General features: G+C 53.7%; 2 protein-coding genes across 5 annotated transcripts; one reads left to right on the plus strand and one right to left on the minus strand.

Moving 5' to 3' along the window:
• Positions 1 to 147: 147 nt before the first annotated feature.
• Positions 148 to 12531, minus strand: thop1 (thimet oligopeptidase 1). Of its 3 annotated transcripts, none has more exons than XM_056603685.1 (14): positions 12365 to 12531; positions 11644 to 11910; positions 10796 to 10944; positions 9206 to 9313; positions 7379 to 7481; positions 5006 to 5163; positions 4137 to 4272; positions 3910 to 4052; positions 3095 to 3318; positions 1851 to 2052; positions 1567 to 1753; positions 1277 to 1405; positions 491 to 627; positions 148 to 403 (listed from the first exon to the last, which is right to left on the minus strand). In XM_056603685.1, the coding sequence occupies exons 1-14, from the start codon at positions 12375 to 12377 to the stop codon at positions 257 to 259; spliced, it is 2103 nt and encodes a 700-aa protein (XP_056459660.1). In that variant the 5' UTR covers positions 12378 to 12531; the 3' UTR covers positions 148 to 256. The 3 variants fall into 3 exon arrangements, with proteins under 3 accessions (XP_056459660.1, XP_056459662.1, XP_056459661.1); XM_056603687.1 differs by having other exon boundaries at positions 149 to 403; positions 11644 to 11826; positions 12365 to 12515; XM_056603686.1 differs by having other exon boundaries at positions 149 to 403; positions 11644 to 11829; positions 12365 to 12515.
• Positions 12532 to 12841: 310 nt separating this feature from the next.
• On the plus strand, positions 12842 to 21610 carry sgta (small glutamine rich tetratricopeptide repeat co-chaperone alpha). Of its 2 annotated transcripts, none has more exons than XM_056604404.1 (12): positions 12842 to 12949; positions 13847 to 13983; positions 15410 to 15513; positions 17548 to 17638; positions 18602 to 18701; positions 18936 to 19040; positions 19328 to 19463; positions 19548 to 19610; positions 19733 to 19770; positions 19858 to 19968; positions 20200 to 20332; positions 21352 to 21604. In XM_056604404.1, exons 2-11 carry the CDS (start codon positions 13884 to 13886, stop codon positions 20312 to 20314), a joined length of 963 nt encoding a protein of 320 aa, XP_056460379.1. In that variant the 5' UTR covers positions 12842 to 12949; positions 13847 to 13883; the 3' UTR covers positions 20315 to 20332; positions 21352 to 21604. The 2 variants fall into 2 exon arrangements, with proteins under 2 accessions (XP_056460379.1, XP_056460378.1); XM_056604403.1 differs by having other exon boundaries at positions 12843 to 12949; positions 20200 to 20320; positions 21352 to 21610.
• The last annotated feature ends 396 nt before the right edge of the window (positions 21611 to 22006 follow it).

The raw sequence follows: 22006 nt of genomic DNA on the forward strand, positions 1-22006 counted from the left end.
GTTTAGTGGTTTGTTGGTTAGGGTTAGGTTTATTGGTTTGTTGGTTAGGGTTAGGTTTAGTGGTTTGTTGGTTAGGGTTAGGTTTAGTGGTTTGTAGGTTACATTTGTCGAAATAGAATGTAAGCCCTTATCTACCTACCTACACAAACACACAAACACACAGACTCAAGGTGCACTCATTTATTTATTGATATTTTTCACCAAGACATTGTATTTTCTACAGCGAGTCAGTCCCTCCTTAGCGGGCTGTGATTGGTCAGCAGGGGCAGGGGGCGGGGCCTAGCCCTTTACTCAGCAGGAAGGCTTCCGGTTTTGGTTCACGCCCCAAAAACTTCCGGAGCATCTCTGAGGCGTCCAATGAGCCGCCAGGCTGCAGAATACACTTCCTGTAGTCCATACCCACCTAGAAGTAGAACATAAATATATTGTAAATGAGTGTACCTGTAGTGTGTTGATTTAATACTTAATGTATTGCTCCATGTATCAGTACCTTGGGCTCCATGACGCCCTCCTCTTTGAAGCGGCTGTAGAACATGTCCATGGAGAAGACCTCGCTCCACAGGTAGCCGTAATACTGGGCGTCATAGCCCCCGGCCAGGTGGCCGAAGGTCGCCGGCATGTTGGTCCCTAGAGGTCACAGGTCAACCACAGGTCAACCACAGGTCAACCACAGGTCAACCACAGGTCAGAGGACGGCCAAACCACTTTTAACATCGTCTACTTGATCACACATCTGATGGGTGAGTGAGGGTGAGACAGACGGCGGAGTGAGACGCCGTGAGTGAGTGAGTGAAACGCTGTGAGTGAGTGAGTGAGACGCCGTGAGTGAGTGAGACGCCGTGAGTGAGTGAGTGAGTGAGTGAGTGAGTGAGTGAGTGAGACGCCGTGAGTGAGTGAGTGAGTGAGTGAGTGAGTGAGTGAGTGAGTGAGTGAGTGAGTGAGTGAGTGAGTGAGTGAGTGAGTGAGACGCCGTGAGTGAGTGAGTGAGTGAGTGAGTGAGTGAGTGAGTGAGTGAGTGAGTGAGTGAGACGCCGTGAGTGAGTGAGTGAGACGCCGTGAGTGAGTGAGTGAGTGAGTGAGTGAGTGAGTGAGTGAGTGAGACGCCGTGAGTGAGTGAGTGAGTGAGTGAGTGAGTGAGTGAGTGAGTGAGTGAGTGAGTGAGTGAGTGAGTGAGTGAGTGAGTGAGTGAGTGAGTGAGTGAGTGAGTGAGTGAGTGAGTGAGACGCCGTGAGTGAGTGAGTGAGTGCTGGTGCCAGAGGGTGAGAGGGTGACAGACCTGGCGAGGCAGGGACCCCCAGGATCTCAGCCGACAGGCGGCTGTACTCGTCTGCAGGCTCCAGGCCGGGCCGGGTGTGGAGGGCCTGGTCCACCTTGGCCAGCACGATCTGCCTCAGGTTAATCATACCTGTGGAGGAGTGAGACAGGTAAGAGGAGTGAGACAGGTAAGAGGAGTGAGACAGGTAAGAGGCGTGAGACAGATAAGAGGAGTGAGACAGATAAGAGGAGTGAGACAGGTAAGAGGAGTGAGACAGGGAATATGAGTGAGACAGGTAAGAGGTGACAGACCAGTGTTTGCGAGGCGGGACTTGATGAGTTTGTCCAATAGAACGTCGGGGATGGGACTTCCTGTCTTGTAGTGGCGCGACATCCTCCTCAGAGGCTCCGCCTCCCACACCCAGTTCTCAAGCATCTGGGACGGCGCCTCCACGAAGTCCCGCTCCACGTGGGTCCCGCTGAACATGGCGTAGTCCGCCTGAGGAAGTGACATCACAGCCGTCAGAGCCCCGCCCCTGGGGTGAGTCAGACAGGAAGCGCTGTGTGGAGAGGGTGAGTGGACAGGGGATCTGTACCTGAGCACAGAGCTGGTGCATGACGTGTCCGAACTCGTGGAAGTAGGTCTCGACCTCGTCGTGCTGCAGCAGGCTGGGCCCGGCCGCAGTGGGCTTGCTGAAGTTGGCCACCATGGCCGCCACCGACATCTGCCGCGATCCGTCCGGGAGCAGGCAGCCGGGCTGCAGGCCGAAGCACGCGGCGTGCCCGTACTTCCCCTCCCTGAGGCCGGACCAGAGCATCAGGATCACTCCTCAGAGCATCAGGATCACTCCTCACCATCACTCCTCACCATCACTCCTCACCATCACTCCTCACTCCTCACCATCACTCCTCTCCATCACTCCTCACTCCTCACCATCACTCCTCACCATCACTCCTCACCATCACTCCTCACTCCTCACATCACTCCTCACCATCACTCCTCACCATCACTCCTCACTCCTCACATCACTCCTCACCATCACTCCTCACCATCACTCCTCACCATCACTCCTCACATCACTCCTCACCATCACTCCTCACCATCACTCCTCACTCCTCACATCACTCCTCACCATCACTCCTCACTCCTCACATCACTCCTCACCATCACTCCTCACCATCACTCCTCACCATCACTCCTCACTCCTCACCATCACTCCTCACTCCTCACCATCACTCCTCACCATCACTCCTCACCATCACTCCTCACTCCTCACCATCACTCCTCACCATCACTCCTCACTCCTCACATCACTCCTCACCATCACTCCTCACCATCACTCCTCACCATCACTCCTCACTCCTCACCATCACTCCTCTCCATCACTCCTCACCATCACTCCTCACCATCACTCCTCACCCCTCACTCCTCACTCCTCACCATCACTCCTCACCATCACTCCTCACCATCACTCCTCACCATCACTCCTCACTCCTCTCCATCACTCCTCACTCCTCTCCATCACTCCTCTCCATCACTCCTCTCCATCACTCCTCTCCATCACTCCTCTCCATCACTCCTCTCCATCACTCCTCTCCATCACTCCTCACCATCACTCCTCTCCATCACTCCTCTCCATCACTCCTCTCCATCACTCCTCTCCATCACTCCTCACTCCTCTCCATCACTCCTCACCATCACTCCTCACTCCTCACCATCACTCCTCTCCATCACTCCTCACTCCTCACTATCACTCCTCTCACTAGTCTCTACTGGGCCGCGGGACAGAGCAGGTCTTCCTTTATCACCCTGGTCTGAATGGTAGAACCAGAACCTCACCTGGGGAAGAGGTCCAGGTAGAACTGGCCCACCAGGGCGGAGGAGCCGCGGTCGGTGACGGAGTAGAGGGTGACGTCGGGGTGCCAGACGGGGGCGCTAGCCACCAGCTGGAAAGAGAGCCCCAGCAGCTCCTGGTAGATGGCCAGCAGGCCCTCCGTCACCACCTCCATCGGGAAGTACTCCTTCAGCTGGTTCTGGTCCACCGCGTAGTGCAGCTCCTCCACCTGCACCCCCACCACAACAACATGTACTCCGTCAGCTCCTCCACCTGCACCACCACGTCTACTAATTTAATCAGTGTCTACCAGTTGAGGACCCGACTGAGCCAGATCAAACCAGATAACACCGGACTGAGCCAGATCAAACCAGATAACACCGGACTGAGCCAGATCAAACCAGATAACACCGTACTGAGCCAGATAACACCGGACTGAGCCAGATCAAACCAGATAACACCGGACTGAGCCAGATCAAACCAGATAACACCGGACTGAGCCAGATCAAACCAGATAACACCGGACTGAGCCAGATCAAACCAGATAACACCCGACTGAGCCAGATCAAACCAGATGACACCCGACTGAGCCAGATCAAACCAGAACACACCAGACTGAGCCAGATCAAACCAGATAACACCGGACTGAGCCAGATCAAACCAGAACACACCAGACTGAGCCAGATCAAACCAGATGACACCCGACTGGGCCAGATCAAACCAGATAACACCCGACTGAGCCAGATCAAACCAGATAACACCGGACTGAGCCAGATCAAACCAGAACACACCAGACTGAGCCAGATCAAAGCAGCCCCACCTGGGTCATGTAGTAGCGCGTGTCCCAGGCGTGCAGCTGTCCGTCAAAGGCCAGCCCCCTCTTCTCACACTCCTTCTCCTTCAGCTGCAGTAGCACCGCCCGTTCCTCCTCGCCCAGCGGCCTCAGCTTACGGCCCAGGTCCTCTGGAACCAACACACCTCAGGTCAGCTTCACCCACACACGGCTCCTCCTCCTCCTCCACCCACCAGGGACCTGAGGACACCCACCAAGGAAGCCGGCCACCTTCTGCCCGGACTTGGCCATGTTCATCTCCAGCACAAAGTCTGCGTGCGTACTGAAGCCCAGCAGCGAGCTCTTCTGGCCGCGCAGCGACACCAGCTGCTTCAGGATGGACGAGTTCTCCTGTAGGGGAGCACAACGAAGGGTGAGGGTGTGGTGGAGGTGGAGGGTGGAGGGTGGAGGTGTGAGGGGGGGGAGGGGGGAGGGTGGAGGTGTGAGGGAGAGGTGGAGGATGGAGGTGTGAGGGTTGAGGTGAGAGGGGGAAGTGTGACGGTGGAGGTGGAGGGTGGAGGTGTGAGGGGGAGGTGGAGGGTGGAGGTGTGAGGGGGAGGTGGAGGTGCGAGGGGGAGGTGCGAGGGGGAGGTGGAGGTGTGAGGGGGAGGTGGAGGGTGGAGGTGTGAGGATGGAGGTGTCAGGGTGGAGGTGTGAGGGGGAGGGTGGAGTTGTCAGGGGGTGGTGGAGGTGTGAGGGTGGATGTGTGAGGGGGGAGTTGGAGGGTGGAGGTGTGAGGGGGAGGTGGAGGGTGGGGGTGTGAGGGGGAGGTGGAGGGTGGGGGTGTGAGGGTGGAGGCGGAGGGTGGAGGTGTGAGGGGGAGGTGGAGGGTGGGGGTGTGAGGGGGAGGTGGAGGGTGGGGGTGTGAGGGTGGAGGCGGAGGGTGGAGGTGTGAGGGGGAGGTGGAGGTGTGAGGGGGAGGTGGAGGGTGGAGGTTTGAGGGGGAGGTGGAGGGTGGGGGTGTGAGGGTGGAGGCGGAGGGTGGAGGTGTGAGGGGGAGGTGGAGGTGTGAGGGGGAGTTGTAAGGAGGAGGTGGAGGTGTGAGGGGGAGGTGGAGGGTGGAGGTGTGAGGGTGGAGCTTCACCTGCTGACAGCGGGAGTTGAAGGCGTTCTCCAGGGCCTTGCGGGTCTCGGGGTTCCAGCACTTCTTCATGGTGGGGAAGTAGTGCGGGTACTTCAGAGAGACCTGCAGCATGGCGCCCTCCACCTCCAGAGAGCCCAGGAAGTCCTCTGGGAGGCCGCCTGCACAACACAACGCACACTGAGGCAACACAACCTGAGGCTGAAACACAACCTCAGACTGAAACAACACAACCTCAGACTGAAACAACACAACCTCAGACTGAAACAACACAACCTCAGACTGAAACAACACAACCTCAGACTGAAACAACACAACCTCAGACTGAAACAACACAACCTCAGACTGAAACAACACAACCTCAGACTGAAACAACACAACAAGACAGAACCTCAGTCACTGCATGTTGTCACTACACATGTAGAGGTGTAGGTGGTGGTGTAGTGTGGAGGTGGTGGTGTAGTGCGGAGGTGGAGGTGGTGGTGTAGTGCGGAGGTGGAGGTGGTGGTGTAGTGTGGAGGTGGATGTGGTGGTGGTGGTGTTGTGAGGTGGCGTTGTAGTGTGGAGCTGTAGTGTGGCGGTGGTGTGAGGTGGTGGTGTAGTGTGGAGGTGGAGGTGGTGGTGTAGTGTGGAGGTGGTGGTGTAGTGTGGAGGTGGAGGTGGTGGTGTGAGGTGGTGGTGTAGTGTGGAGGTGTAGTGTGGAGGTGGAGGTGGTGGTGTAGTGTGGAGGTGGTGGTGTAGTGTGGAGGTGGAGGTGGTGGTGTGAGGTGGTGGTGTAGTGTGGAGGTGTAGTGTGGAGGTGGTGGTGTGAGGTGGAGGTGTAGTGTGGAGGTGGTGGTGTAGTGTGGCGGTGGTGTAAGGTGGAGGTGGTGGTGTAGTGTGGAGGTGGAGGTGGTGGTGTAGTGTGGAGGTGGAGGTGGTGGTGTAGTGTGGAGGTGGTGGTGTAGTGTGGAGGTGGAGGTGGTGGTGTGAGGTGGTGGTGTAGTGTGGAGGTGGTGGTGTAGTGTGGAGGTGGAGGTGGTGGTGTGAGGTGGTGGTGTAGTGTGGAGGTGTAGTGTGGAGGTGGAGGTGGTGGTGTAGTGTGGAGGTGGTGGTGTAGTGTGGAGGTGGAGGTGGTGGTGTGAGGTGGTGGTGTAGTGTGAAGGTGGTGGTGTAGTGTGGAGGTGGTGGTGTGAGGTGGAGGTGTAGTGTGGAGGTGGTGGTGTAGTGTGGAGGTAGTGGTGTAGTGTGGAGGTGGAGGTGTAGTGTGGAGGTGGTGGTGTAGTGTGGAGGTAGTGGTGTAGTGTGGAGGTGGAGGTGTAGTGTGGAGGTGGTGGTGTAGTGTGGAGGTGGAGGTGGTGGTGTAGTGTGGAGGTGGTGGTGTAGTGTGGAGGTAGTGGTGTAGTGTGGAGGTGGAGGTGTAGTGTGGAGGTGGTGGTGTAGTGTGGAGGTGGTGGTGTAGTGTGGAGGTGGAGGTGGTGGTGTGAGGTGGTGGTGTAGTGTGGAGGTGGAGGTGGTGGTGTAGTGTGGAGGTGGTGGTGTAGTGTGGAGGTGGAGGTGGTGGTGTGAGGTGGAGGTGTAGTGTGGAGGTGTAGTGTGGAGGTGTAGTGTGGAGGTAGTGGTGTAGTGTGAAGGTGTAGTGTGGAGGTGGTGGTGTAGTGTGGAGGTAGTGGTGTAGTGTGGAGGTGGAGGTGTAGTGTGGAGGTGGTGGTGTAGTGTGGAGGTGGATGTGGTGGTGGTGTTGTGAGGTGGCGGTGTAGTGTGGAGCTGTAGTGTGGCGGTGGTGTAAGGTGGAGGTGGTGGTGTAGTGTGGAGGTGGAGGTGGTGGTGTAGTGTGGCGGTGGTGTAAGGTGGAGGTGGTGGTGTAGTGTGGAGGTGGAGGTGGTGGTGTAGTGTGGAGGTGTAGTGTGGAGCTGTAGTGTGGCGGTGGTGTAAGGTGGAGGTGGTGGTGTAGTGTGGAGGTGGAGGTGGTGGTGTAGTGTGGAGGTGGTGGTGTAGTGTGGAGGTGGAGGTGGTGGTGTGAGGTGGAGGTGTAGTGTGGAGGTGTAGTGTGGAGGTGGTGGTGTAGTGTGGAGGTGGTGGTGTAGTGTGGAGGTGGTGGTGTAGTGTGGAGGTAGTGGTGTAGTGTGGAGGTGTAGTGTGGAGGTGGAGGTGGTGGTGTGAGGTGGAGGTGTAGTGTGGAGGTGTAGTGTGGAGGTGGTGGTGGAGGTGGTGGTGGAGGTGGTGGTGTAGTGTGGAGGTGGTGGTGTAGTGTGGAGGTAGTGGTGTAGTGTGAAGGTGGAGGTGTAGTGTGGAGGTGGTGGTGTAGTGTGGAGGTGGATGTGGTGGTGGTGTTGTGAGGTGGCGGTGTAGTGTGGAGCTGTAGTGTGGTGGAGGTGTAGAGGTGGAGGTACTCACCGAGCTGCTCGCGGGTGAAGCCCAGGCGGGTGGTGTCCTCGTTCAGGTTTTTGCTGAAGTCGATGCTCAGGTTGCTCAGCTCCTTCTTGATGCTCTTGATCTCCTGCAGAGAAACATAATGTTCACCCCTTCACCACCACAATGTTCACCCCTTCACCACCACAATGTTCACCCCTTCACCACCACAATGTTCACCCCTTCACCACCACAATGTTCACCCCTTCACCACCACAATGTTCACCCCTTCACCACCACAATGTTCACCCCTTCACCACCACAATGTTCACCCCTTCACCACCACAATGTTCACCCCTTCACCAACGTGTTCACCCCTTCACCACCACAATGTTCACCCCTTCACCACCACAATGTTCACCCCTTCACCAACGTGTTCACCCCTTCACCACCACTATGTTCACCCCTTCACCACCACAATGTTCACCCCTTCACCAACGTGTTCACCCCTTCACCACCACAATGTTCACCCCTTCACCACCACAATGTTCACCCCTTCACCACCACAATGTTCACCCCTTCACCACCACAATGTTCACCCCTTCACCACCACAATGTTCACCCCTTCACCACCACAATGTTCACCCCTTCACCACCACAATGTTCACCCCTTCACCACCACAATGTTCACCCCTTCACCACCACAATGTTCACCCCTTCACCAACGTGTTCACCCCTTCACCACCACAATGTTCACCCCTTCACCACCACAATGTTCACCCCTTCACCAACGTGTTCACCCCTTCACCACCACTATGTTCACCCCTTCACCACCACAATGTTCACCCCTTCACCAACGTGTTCACCCCTTCACCACCACTATGTTCACCCCTTCCCAGGTCCTGACCCTCCTCCTAGCCTCTTCCTCGCCCTCCTCCTAGCCCTCCTCCTAGCCCTCGTCCTAGCCCTCGTCCTAACCCTCGTCCTAGCCCTCGTCCTAGCCCTCGTCCTAGCCCTCGTCCTAGCCCTCGTCCTAGCCCTCGTCCTAGCCCTCGTCCTAGCCCTCGTCCTAGCCCTCCTCCTAGCCTCCTAGCCTCCTGGCCCTCCTCCTAGCCCTCCTAGCCCTCCTCCTAGCCCTCCTCCTAGCCTCCTAGCCCTCCTCCTAGCCCTCCTAGCCCTCCTCCTAGCCCTCCTAGCCCTCCTCCTAGCCTCCTGGCCCTCCTAGCCCTCCTCCTAGCACTCCTAGCCTCCTCCTAGCCCTCCTCCTAGCCTCCTAGCCCTCCTCCTAGCCCTCCTAGCCTCCTGGCCCTCCTAGCCCTCCTCCTAGCCTCCTCCTAGCCCTCCTCCTAGCACTCCTAGCCTCCTCCTAGCCCTCCTCCTAGCCTCCTCCTAGCCCTCCTAGCCTCCTCCTAGCCCTCCTCCTAGCCCTCCTCCTAGCCCTCCTCCTGGCCCTCCTCCTAGCCCTCCTCCTAGCCTCCTGGCCCTCCTCCTAGCCCTCCTAGCCCTCCTAGCCCTCCTCCTAGCCCCCTCCTAGCCCTCCTAGCCCTCCTAGCCCTCCTAGCCCTCCTAGCCCTCCTAGCCCTCCTAGCCCTCCTAGCCCTCCTAGCCCTCCTCCTAGCCCTCCTCCTAGCCCTCCTCCTAGCCCTCCTCCTAGCCCTCCTCCTAGCCCTCCTCCTAGCCCTCCTCCTAGCCCTCCTCCTAGCCCTCCTAGCCCTCCTAGCCCTCCTCCTAGCCCCCCTCCTAGCCCCCCTCCTAGCCCTCCTAGCCCTCCTAGCCCTCCTAGCCTCCTCCTAGCCCTCCTCCTAGCCCTCCTAGCCCTCCTAGCCCTCCTAGCCCTCCTCCTAGCCCTCCTCCTAGCCTCCTGGCCCGTACCTCCTGGGTCTCCGTGGGCAGGTGGAGGCCGTTCCTCTGGCCCAGTTTGATCAGACGCTCCAGGAACCTTCTGGACTCTGGATCCAAGGCCTCCGCCTCCAGCTTCTGCTGCAGAGCACAGAGTGGTACACAGTGTGTTACCGCAGTGTGTTAGAGTGGTACACAGTGTGTTACCGCAGTGTGTTAAGAGTGGTACACAGTGTGTTACCTCAGTGTGTCAGTGTGTTACCGCAGTGTGTCAGTGTGTTACCACAGTGTGTTACCTCAGTGTGTTAGAGTGGTACGCAGTGTGTTACCTCAGTGTGTCAGTGTGGTACCTCAGTGTGTCAGTGTGTTACCTCAGTGTGTCAGTGTGGTACCTCAGTGTGTCAGTGTGGTACCTCAGTGTGTCAGTGTGTTACCTCAGTGTGTCAGTGTGGTACCTCAGTGTGTCAGTGTGGTACCTCAGTGTGTCAGTGTGGTACCTCAGTGTGTCAGTGTGTTACCTCAGTGTGTCAGTGTGGTACCTCAGTGTGTCAGTGTGGTACCTCAGTGTGTCAGTGTGGTACCTCAGTGTGTCAGTGTGTTACCTCAGTGTGTCAGTGTGGTACCTCAGTGTGTCAGTGTGGTACCTCAGTGTGTCAGTGTGTTACCTCAGTGCGTCAGTGTGTTACCTCAGTGCGTCAGTGTGTTACCTCAGTGCGTCAGTGTGTTACCTCAGTGCGTCAGTGTGTTACCTCAGTGCGTCAGTGTGTTACCTCAGTGCGTCAGTGTGTTACCTCAGTGCGTCAGTGTGTTACCTCAGTGTGTCAGTGTGTTACCTAAGTGTGTCAGTGTGTTACCTCAGTGTGATACCTCAGTGTGTCAGTGTGTTACCTCAGTGTGTCAGTGTGGTACCTCAGTGTGTCAGTGTGTTACCTCAGTGTGTCAGTGTGGTACCTCAGTGTGTCAGTGTGGTACCTCAGTGTGTCAGTGTGGTACCTCAGTGTGTCAGTGTGGTACCTCAGTGTGTCAGTGTGGTACCTCAGTGTGTCAGTGTGGTACCTCAGTGTGTCAGTGTGTTACCTCAGTGCGTCAGTGTGTTACCTCAGTGCGTCAGTGTGTTACCTCAGTGCGTCAGTGTGTTACCTCAGTGCGTCAGTGTGTTACATCAGTGTGTCAGTGTGTTACCTAAGTGTGTCAGTGTGTTACCTCAGTGTGTCAGTGTGATACCTCAGTGTGTCAGTGTGTTACCTCAGTGTGTCAGTGTGGTACCTCAGTGTGTCAGTGTGGTACCTCAGTGTGTCAGTGTGGTACCTCAGTGTGTCAGTATGGTACCTCAGTGTGTCAGTGTGGTACCTCAGTGTGTCAGTGTGGTACCTCAGTGTGTCAGTGTGGTACCTCAGTGTGTCAGTGTGGTACCTCAGTGTGTCAGTGTGGTACCTCAGTGTGTCAGTGTGTTACCTCAGTGTGTCATTGTGTTACCTCAGTGTGTCATTGTGTTACCTCAGTGTGTCAGTGTGGTACCTCAGTGTGTCAGTGTGTTACCTCAGTGTGTCAGTGTGGTACCTCAGTGTGTCATTGTGTTACCTCAGTGTGTCAGTGTGGTACCTCAGTGTGTCAGTGTGTTACCTCCAGCGCTACGATCCTGAGGTAGACGTCCTCCCTCATGCTCATCTCCACGTCGAACTCCGACAGCTTCTTGTCCGCCTCGGTGCTCGAGGAACGCACCTCCTTGCAGGAGGAGACGTGCTGCGGGAAGTCCAGCATGTTCCTCTGGACTAGAGAGAGAGGAACCAACACACAGCGGAACGTCAGGGGAACTCAGAGAGGAGAGTGTGTTAGTCCAGCATGTTCCTCTGGACTACACTCAGAGGAATGGCTATCTTTATACTATGTCTATAAATAGAGTTTATACTATACACACACACACACACAGCCAAGGTTTATACTATAATACTACTAATATACTACTACATATGTATTCACTAAAACATGTGGATGACAGACAGGGCCTCCTGAACCATGCTGACAGACAGACAGACAGACAGACAGACAGACAGACAGACAGACAGACAGACAGACAGACAGACAGGCAGGCAGGCAGGCAGAGAGGGCCTCATGCTAGCAGCACCAGGGCTAAAGTGCTGACCAGTCCAGTGCTGCTGCTGAATCAGAGCTTTGTCACAAACAGCAGGAGGAGCCACGCTCTGATCGCAGCAGGACAAAGGACTACCCTCAGGTTCTCACCCTACACACAACCGTGGAACAGTAGAACCATGGGTTCTCACCCTACACACAACCGTGGAACAGTAGAACCATGGGTTCTCACCCTACACACAACCGTGGAACAGTAGAACCATGGGTTCTCACCCTACACAGAACCACAACAACAAACCAAGACGATTCCATATTAGAACAGAAAAGTTGGACGCAGTAAGTCTGTCTGTACCTGCGAGTGGTCGTGTGCGTGTGTGTACCTGTGTACTCCACCTCCACGTCCGCCAGGGCCTTCAGCGTGTTGCCCCGGGTGACGGCGTCCAGCTCCAGCGCCCCCACGGCGTCGTACACGCGCTTGGTCTGGGAGATGAGCTCAGCGGCCAGGGCCTGGATCTGCTCCGGGGTCCGGTCCCACACCAGCCGGTTGGCCCCGCTCGCCCCCTCTGCTGGAACACAACACCCCAGGGGAGGGGGGGCAGGGTGAAAGGAGGACATTACCCCCCCGCGGCCCCCGCTCCGTCTTAAAGCTTCTCCCGTTCCATTAACTCATTACAACTGAACGGCGACAGATATAACATCACACACACACACACACACACACACACACACACACACACACACACACACACACACACACACACACACACACACACACACACACACACACACACACACACACACACACACACACACAGTGAGCTTCGCCAAACGTTAGTATGAGCCTGACAGCTGAGGATGGGTTACTTCTGCCAATCAATCAATATACCTATCAAATCTTGCTAGCTAGTGGTTCAGCGCATGCGCATGCCGACCAAATTTATCCTCGGTGGAAAACACAATGTACCCCTGACATTTCCAATAAAGACCTTATCAAACCAGGGAGCAACCATCGGGCAGAACAGAGTCTATCGGATCAGGTTACTCTTTCCAAAGATGCAGCTTTACATACAAGGTTTAAAGATACGGTCCGGCTCCACTCACCTGTAGGCCCCATGTCAGATGGATCAAGTATTTCTGAAGATCTAATGACTTATGGTTATTATTATGATGGATAGTGTGGATAACGGTAGCCTCCCTTTAGAAAAACACGCTTCTTCACTCACTTCCGCGTTACCTGACGTCATAAACACGCGACGACCCAGTGTGTGTGAGCGCTCATGGATGAGGTCAAATGGATTTGAATTTGTATGACTTCTCTTGTGGGATAATAGCACTATTATTATTTATAAATTCATATTTCAGGACTGTTATTTATTTATTTATTCATTTAATTCATTTATTGTCTTTATTTATTTTATTTCTATTATGATTGTCATTTATTTTCTATTTGCATTATTATTTTATTTATGAATAAATTATTTTTATTATCTATATATTTGTTTGACTCCTGTTCACTACTTTGATATGGCTACTCGCTAGCTTCAGGCTAACGGTAGAGAGCTATCCGGTGGTTGTGTAGTACTCCTCCAGGCCGGCAGCCGGCACTAGAGGACCGGGTGCCCTATTGTAGAACCCGAAGCGGCTCCAGAAGAAGCCTCTTATAGCGCTAGCTCCTTCAGACCGCTGGTAGGATCCACTTTACACTCTCTTTTAATATTAATTATGATGACTTTGAGACAGTTTGTATGTTGTACACGACTTATGGTTGGCTTTTGGTTAGCAGCTACTAAAACAGCTACTAACTCGCTACTAACTAGCTACTTACTAGCTGGTTTAACTAGCCGACCTCATCGCCTCAGTTCTAAGTTAAACCCTTGTTGCTTATTAAAGAGTGGTCCAGGCTGGAGCTGAGGGAAGTAATGATAAAGGATGTGTTCAAGGAGACGCTCGACCTGGGTTAGCCGGGCTGCTAGAAGGCTCTGGAGCTAATGCTAGCGAAGATGCACACACACACACACACACACACACACACACACACACACACACACACACACACACACACACACACACACACACACACACACACACACACACACACACACACACACACACACACACACACACACACACACACACACACACTGCAACTAGCCTGCAACTAGCCGGCTTCCACTCTGGACTTTATCATATTCACACAGACATTCACTCTTTCATCAGATGTTTTGATTGTTTACTAACCAGCGCGTCGTTGATATCCCACCAGTTCTCGTATTATAATATTCCTCCTCCTCGCGTTTTATAATAACTGGTTCTTCTCTATTTTAAATGTTAATTGGCTGCATTTATACCACACTTTTCTAACCAGCGGCCGCTTTACATTACTGCCTCACATTCACTTATTCATGCACACATTCACACACCGACGGCGGAGTCAGCCAAGCAGGGTGAGGCGTCTCGCTCAGGGACACCTCGACACTAGGAGGAGCCGGGGATCGAACCAGGGACCTTCAGGTTACTTCCTGAGCTGCATGCCGCCCCTAAATGAGTAACCCCATTAAGGGCCTCATGTGTTCCTCTGGTCAGTTTCTCCCTTCCAGTCAGAGGTCCCTCTGTCAGCAGCATGGCGGACACCAAGCGCCTGGCCTTCTCCATCATCCAGTTCCTCCACCAGCAGCTCGGCTCTGGCCAGCTGTCCTCCGACGCCCAGGAGAGCCTAGAAGGTGAGTCCTCCGTGGGGTTAGTGTGAGAGGGATACATACGTCATATAACATATAAAATCTAAAGCAAAGGAAAAAGGATGATGTCACCCCTTAAAAGCCCTTTGTTTATATTCATGGGAGCTTCGGCGCATTCACCCTGAGGTGTCCCTAACCCTAACCCTGACCCTGAGGTTACCCTAACCCTGAGGTGACCTGACCCCTGAGGTGACCCTAACCCTAACCCTAGGGCTGAACGATCTATCGTTTTCGACCGAAAATCGCGATCTCAAGCATTACGATTTTGGGATCGTCAAAGCTGCGTTTTGTTTTTTTACAAAAGTGCAATTATTTTGATGCTGATGAGCCATTGAAGCAAGTTTACTTAAGAAAGAGGGCTCCCTTTTTATTTGACTTTTTGGTTGTTGTTTCTTAGGTACTTGAATAAACAGTCTTGCATTTGAAATCTGTTGCCAGCAGTTTTCATTATTGCATTACCTTAATGGAATTCATTGGTTATATTAATTTATACTGAAACTTGATTTAAAGAAAATAAATCGTGGTTGAAATCGAAACCGCAATCTCTACCAGAAAAATCGCAATTTCAATTTTTTCTTAAAATCGTTCAGCCCTACCTGACCCTGAGGTGACCCTAACCCTAACCCTGACCCTGAGGTTACCCTGACCCCTGAGGTGACCCTAACCCTAACCCTGAGTTGACCTGACCCCTGAGGTGACCCTAACCCTAACCCTGACCCTAAGGTGACCCTAACCCTGAGGTGACCCTGACCCCTGAGGTGACCCTAACCCTGACCCCTGACCCTGAGGGGACAGTCCCCATGTGGGCTCTGCTGGTGAGTGACGGCACAAGATGTACGGACGCAACACAACCTTCTGTTGATGCTCTGTGAAGATCGACAAGGCCTCAGGTTCTACTGCAGCCAGGCGTCCTCGGAGAACCCCTGTCAGGTGGTTCTACTCTGGTCCTTGTAGAACCTGTCTGGTACTACTGTAGTCCTTGTAGAACCTGTCTGGTGGTTCTACTGTAGTCCTTGTAGAACCTGTCTGGTGGTTCTACTGTAGTCCTCGTAGAACCTCTCTAGGTTCTACTGTAGTCCTCGTAGAACCTGTCTGGTGGTCCTACTGTAGTCCTCGTAGAACCTGTCTGGTGGTCCTACTGTAGTCCTTGTAGAACCTGTCTGGTGGTTCTACTGTAGTCCTCCTAGAACCCGTGTCTGGTGGTTCTACTGTAGTCCTCGTAGAACCTGTCTGGTGGTCCTACTGTAGGCCTTGTAGAACCTGTCTGGTGGTTCTACTGTAGTCCTCCTAGAACCCGTGTCTGGTGGTTTTACTGTAGTCCTCGTAGAACCTGTCTGTAGGTTCTGCTGTAGTCCTCGTAGAACCCGTGTCTGGCGGTCTCGTGGCTGACCCATAGTATGTTGTCTTCCAGTTGCGGTCCAGTGTTTGGAGACGGCGTTCGAGGTGTCGACGGACGACAGCAGCCTGGCGGTTCCCCAGACGCTGCCAGAGATCTTCAGCTCTGCTACCGACACGGTCAGCGGCCGGGAACAGTAGCACTAACATTCATGAATTCATATATCACAGCCACGGTTATCATGTATTAATATATCACATCTAACAGTTATTATATATCACAGCCAACAGTTATCATCTATTCATATATCACAGCCAACAGTTATAATATAGTGATATGTCACAGTGAAACTTTATCATTGCATATTTATTGATCATGGCTAATAGGGGTGTAACGGTACACTGAAGTCACGGTTCGGTTCATATATCGGTTCAGACATCACGGTTGGGTTTGAGGTCGGTTCAATGAAGGGAAAAGAAAAAACAAAAATGCTGAAGGCAATTTGTTTTTATTGTCTCATATTTAACATCTAGTGTCATGCAGTCTTTCCCCTGAGCTAGCTGTAACAGCCTGAACTGTGTAATCTAAGATGAGTAAACAATAAGTACACCACATCACCTCCAGACTCCATCCGTAACTTGTAAACAAAATAAGACAATCAGTTATTAAACTGAAAATTCAGCATGTCTTATTTATGAAAGTGCAAAGTACACGGAATTTGCGCATTTCCACGGGAGGGTAGTTTCGGTGCGGCTTGGTGGAGTGGTGAAGGTGTGGTTCGGCCCAGCTCAGTTTCGGCTCGGGTTTCCACCGCCGACAGTACCCTTATGGGGGATCAACGATGTAGGAAAGCAAACTTTTGTGCTACATTTTCTTCAATAAGCGAAGCTTTCGCCGTTGTCCAGAAATACCTCGCGGATAATGTGTTTGTTTATTATCCCCCTGTCTCACGGAAGGGCGATTCTGTCGACCAATCAACGGCTGGCGTGTGTAGCTCCAACTTGCCGGCACCCTTTCAGGCGTCTCAGTTGTCCCTGAAGGTCGCGTTTCTAACATTAGTTCGGCATTACATTAATTAATTCGCACGCCAGTTTTATTTAATTTTATACCGTGTATTCTCTGTGTAAATCCATGCACCGAACCGAATCGGTTCAATAGCTAACCCTAACGAATACATGTACCGTTACACCCCTAATGGCTAACCATTATAATATTATATTAATATATCATAGCCAAAAGGGGTGATCATTAGGGGTGTAACGGTACACGTATTTGTACCGAACCGTCACGGTACAGGCACTTCGGAGCGGTTACAGAGGTGTACCGCGGTATGTCAATGTGGCGTACATAGCGGGCAACGATCGTCGAATAGTCGAATAGTCAGAGTCACGTAGAATATCGAATAATGAATGTGACTATCTTTATTTATTACATGGCTCTTCTCAATGCTGTTGAACACTCCGTTGACTTGCATGAGCCTTCACAACTTCCGGTGGTGAATAGCGTACTCGGTTGCTAAGCGACGTGATCGTCTTTGGAGGACTATTTCTCTGCTGATCAACACAATGAATGCTGGTAACAAATACATTTAAAAAGACACACCGTGTGAAGTTATATTTTTGATGTGTCTAGTTCACCGTCATGCAGGCTGTGTTCTGTAAAATAATTAAATAGCGATCCGTTTTCCGGCGCATGTAGGTCTATCTGCCTAAGCCCACGTTGAAACAATTTTGATGTTGAATGTTGACGGCGCAGTTGTTGAAATAAACAGATTGATTTCATACAAATCATAAAAGCCTCTCCCTGTGTCATTGTGTGGTTTCATTGCTGCTGATCTACGGCCATTCTCCGTTGTTGACAAGCAAGCAGTTTTTTTTAATTTCCCCCTTAACTATGAACCGTACCGTACCGTGACTTAAAAACCGAGGTACGTACCGAACCATGACTTTTGTGTACCGTTACACCCCTAGTAATCATATAATAATATATCATAGCTAAGCTATAATATAATGTGACCACCAAGGTCAGCTGCTTGGAGTATTATTAATAGAGCATGATAGCCAATAGTAATACGATATGACTGCTAGTAATAATCAGAATGCTCAGTGTGTAACAGAGGCTCTCGTATCATTGGTTGGTTTGATCACATGATGTTGTTATTGCCGCTCTCGTACCATTGGTTGCTTTGGTCACATGATGTTGTGTTGTTGCAGCTCCCCCGCCCTGCTCCGGTGAACACAGAGCCACGCCCTGACTCCCCCCCCGAGGAACAGATGGCCGAGGCGGAGAGACTAAAAACAGACGGTAGGCTGTCCAGGTGTAGGCTAGTACCAGAGTATTACTGGGGCTAGTACCAGAGTATTACTGGGGCTAGTACCAGAGTATTACTGGGGCTAGTACCAGAGTATTACTGGGGCTAGTACCAGAGTATTACTGGGGCTAGTACCAGAGTATTACTGGGGCTAGTACCAGAGTATTACTGGGGTAGTACCAGAGTATTACGGGGCTAGTACCAGAGTATTACTGGGACTAGTACCAGAGTATTACTGGGGCTAGTACCCAGAGTATACTTGGGGCTAGTACCAGAGTATTACTGGGGTAGTACCAGAGTATTACTGGGGTAGTACTAGTGGGTAGTACCAGAGTATTACTGGGGTAGTACTAGTGGGTAGTACCAGAGTATTGCTGGGGTAGTACCAGAGTATTACTGGGGTAGTACTAGTGGGTAGTACCAGAGTATTACTGGGGTAGTACCAGGGTATTGCTGGGGTAGTACCAGGGTATTACTGGGGTAATACCAGAGTATTACTGGGGTAGTACTAGTGGGTAGTACCAGAGTATTACTGGGGTAGTACTAGTGGGTAGTACCAGAGTATTACTGGGGTAGTACTAGTGGGTAGTACCAGAGTATTACTGGGGTAGTACCAGGGTATTGCTGGGGTAGTACCAGGGTATTGCTGGGGTAGTACCAGGGTATTGCTGGGGTAGTACCAGAGTATTACTGGGGCTAGTACCAGAGTATTACTGGGGCTAGTACCAGAGTATTACTGGGGCTAGTACCAGAGTATTACTGGGGCTAGTACCAGAGTATTACTGGGCTAGTACCAGAGTATTACTGGGGCTGGTACCAGAGTATTACTGGGGTAATACCAGAGTATTACTGGGGTAGTACCAGAGTATTACTGGGGTAGTACCGGTGGGTAGTACCAGGGTATTGCTGGGGTAATGGTGGGGCTCTAACATGTGACGTCTTCTCTCGGTCTCCAGGTAACGACCAGATGAAGGTGGAGAACTTTCCCGCCGCTGTGGAGTTCTACTCGAAGGCCATCCTTCTGAACCCTCAGAACGCTGTCTACTACTGCAACAGGTACTGTCCCCTAACGGGTCCTCTGTTGGCCTGTGGGTGGTGCTGTGTTGACTGAAGGTGTGGTTCCTCTGTTGGCCTGTGGGTGGTGCTGTTTGGACTGAAGGTGTGGTTCCTCTGTTGGCGTATGGGTGGTGCTGTGTTGACTGAAGGTGTGGTTCCTCTGTTGGCCTGTGGGTGGTGCTGTGTTGTTAATAAAGATGTTGTTCCTCTGTTGGCCTGTGGGTGGTGCTGCAGGGCGGCGGCTTACAGCAAACTGGGGAACTACGCAGGAGCAGTCCAGGACTGTGAGCTGGCCATCGGCATCGACCCCACCTACAGCAAGGCCTACGGACGCATGGGGTAGGACACCCCGCCCCCGCAGACAGGAAGTAGACCTGAGACCTCTGAGGTGACATGAAGTAGACCTCTGAGGAGACAGGAAGTAGACCTGAGGAGACAGGAAGTAGACCTGAGGAGACAGGATGCAGACCTCTGAGGAGGCACGAAGTAGACCCCATTAGGATACGTGTGTGTGTGTGTGTGTGTGTGTGTGTGTGTGTGTGTGTGTGTGTGTGTGTGTGTGTGTGTTGTGTGTGTGTGTGTGTGTGTGTGTGTGTGTGTGTGTGTGTGTGTGTGTGTGTGTGTAGGCTCGCGCTGGCCAGCCTCAACAAGCACACGGAGGCGGTGGTCTACTACAGAAAGGCTCTGGAGCTGGACCCCGACAACGACACCTACCAGGCCAACCTGAAGATCGCCGAGCAGAAGATGGACACGCCCAGCCCCGTAAGACTCCTCCTCCTCCCCCCCCTCCTCCTCCCTCCTATGCCCAGGTGTGTGTATCATGTGTGTGTTCTGTGTGTGTTCCAGACGGCGGGCGTGGGCGGGGTGGACCTGGCGGGCCTCCTCAGTAACCCTGGCTTCATGAACATGGTATGACCTTTGACCTCTGTGAACCAGCAGCAGGGGGGGGGGCAGCAGGGGAGTCCCCCACAAGGGGGGGGGGGGGCTCCCCTGGTTGGACATCAGGTGACCACGTCTCTCTCTCTCCGCAGGCGTCGTCTCTGATGAACAACCCTCAGGTCCAGCAGCTGTAAGTCTTGCGTGCTCCTGTGTGTTGGCCCGGTGTTTGGTCTGCGGACGTCTCACCGGGGGTCCTCCTCTCTGTCTCCCCCTGCAGGATGTCGGGGATGATGTCTGGAGGCTACGGCCCCGGCGGCGCGCCCCCCCCTCAGGGGGCCGCCCCGGCACCGGCCGCCCCCCCCGGAGACCTGTCTGGACTCATACAGGCGTACGTACCCCCCCCCGGCACCACTAGCATCCTCCTGCTAGCCACAGCTAGCCACAGCTAGCCTCAGCTAGCCTCAGCTAGCCTCAGCTAGCCTCAGCTAGCCTCAGCTAGCCACAGCTAGCCACAGCTAGCCTCAGCTAGCCACAGCTAGCCACAGCTAGCCACAGCTAGCCACCGTAGGGGTAATGGTTCGTCAGGCTGTCTAACCTCAGTACCGCCTGTGTCCTGCAGGGGGCAGCAGTTCGCTCAGCAGATGCAGCAGCAGAACCCAGAACTGATCGAGCAGCTGAGGAGTCAGATCCGGAGCCGGCCCCCAAGTGCCAGCCAGGAGGAACCACAGCCCTGACCCCAGGTAGAACCCCAGGTAGAACCACAGCCTGACCCCAGGTAGAACCACAGCCTGACCCCAGGTAGAACCACAGCCTGACCCCAGGTAGAACCACAGCCCTGACCCAAGGTAGAACCCCAGGTAGAACCACAGCCTGACCCCAGGTAGAACCACAGCCTGACCCCAGGTAGAACCACAGCCTGACCCCAGGTAGAACCACAGCCTGACCCCAGGTAGAACCACAGCCTGACCCCAGGTAGAACCACAACCTGACCCCAGGTAGAACCACAGCCTGACCCCAGGTAGAACCACAGCCCTGACCCAAGGTAGAACCCCAGGTAGAACCACAGCCTGACCCCAGGTAGAACCACAGCCTGACCCCAGGTAGAACCCCAGCCTGACCCCAGGTAGAACCACAGCCTGACCCCAGGTAGAACCACAACCTGACCCCAGGTAGAACCACAGCCTGACCCCAGGTAGAACCACAGCCTGACCCCAGGTAGAACCACAGCCTGACCCCAGATAGAACCACAGCCTGACCCCAGGTAGAACCCCAGGTAGAACCACAGCCTGACCCCAGGTAGAACCCCAGCCTGACCCCAGGTAGAACCCCAGCCTGACCCCAGGTAGAACCCCAGCCTGACCCCAGGTAGAACCACAGCCTGACCCCAGGTAGAACCACAGCCTGACCCCAGGTAGAACCACAGCCTGACCCCAGGTAGAACCACAGCCCTGACCCCAGGTAGAACCCCAGGTAGAACCACAGCCTGACCCCAGGTAGAACCACAGCCTGACCCCAGGTAGAACCACAGCCCTGACCCAAGGTAGAACCCCAGGTAGAACCACAGCCTGACCCCAGGTAGAACCACAGCCTGACCCCAGGTAGAACCCCAGGTAGAACCACAGCCTGACCCCAGATAGAACTACAGCCTGACCCCAGGTAGAACCACAGCCTGACCCCTGTTAGGGCCCTCCACAGCTGGGGGAGGGGCCTAACCTCTGGGGGACGCCCGACGCCCGCTCTGGAGGTGACCTCAGGTTTCATTGCTCCACAGGTCCCACCAGGATGTGTGAGAGAGCGAGAGAGAGAGAGAGAGAGTGTGTTTGTGTGTGTGAGTGTGTTGTTCCTGAGGTGTGTCACTGGGAGGTCATAAATGATTATTCCCTGCATGAGGCGTCGGACCAGACCTGTCGTCATGGGAACGGAAGGCCGCTGGACGCTGGGGGGTAGTCTGGGCGTCGGACCAGGACCGGGACCAGGACCGGGGGCAGGGCAAGCAGCTGGTCTCAATAAAGGAGAATCGACCTTCCCTGACTGTCTGGGCTCCATTTGTCTCGTCGCTCGGCCGCTGGTTCTTATTTAGTGACAGCAGAATGAAATGTGAAGATAAAGTTTGTTCTATATTCTAAGTGTATAGGATTAGTCAGGGTTAGGGTAACTAACCTCTACTAACGCAATAGGAAACCAGGTCTACCTGTTCTCTGGACCAGTAGGACTACCCTAAACCAGTAGGACTCTACCCTAAACCAGTAGGACTACCCTAAACCAGTAGGACTCCAGACCAGTAGGACTCTACCCTAAACCAGTAGGACTCCAGACCAGTAGGACTCTACCCTAAACCAGTAGGACTCCAGACCTGTAGGACTCTACCCTAAACCAGTAGGACTCCAGACCTGTAGGACTCTACCCTAAACCAGTAGGACTCTACC

Source organism: Gadus chalcogrammus, chromosome 12, assembly GCF_026213295.1.
Source record: "Gadus chalcogrammus isolate NIFS_2021 chromosome 12, NIFS_Gcha_1.0, whole genome shotgun sequence".
In the NCBI taxonomy this organism is placed as follows: Eukaryota; Metazoa; Chordata; class Actinopteri; order Gadiformes; family Gadidae; genus Gadus; species Gadus chalcogrammus.

Excerpts from the sequence above, each read along its gene's own strand:
- thop1 (XM_056603685.1), bottom strand. Across the intron at positions 10,945-11,643 it reads CGTGGAGGTGGAGTACACAG|TCCAGAGGAACATGCTGGAC; the intron begins GTACACACACGC and ends CTCTCTCTCTAG. Across the intron at positions 7,482-9,205 it reads TGCCCACGGAGACCCAGGAG|GAGATCAAGAGCATCAAGAA; the intron begins GTACGGGCCAGG and ends GTTTCTCTGCAG.
- sgta (XM_056604404.1), top strand. The coding sequence starts at position 13,884 with ATGGCGGACACCAAGCGCCTGGCCTTCTCCATCATCCAGTTCCTCCAC. Across the intron at positions 13,984-15,409 it reads CGCCCAGGAGAGCCTAGAAG|TTGCGGTCCAGTGTTTGGAG; the intron begins GTGAGTCCTCCG and ends GTTGTCTTCCAG. Across the intron at positions 19,771-19,857 it reads AACCCTCAGGTCCAGCAGCT|GATGTCGGGGATGATGTCTG; the intron begins GTAAGTCTTGCG and ends CTCCCCCTGCAG.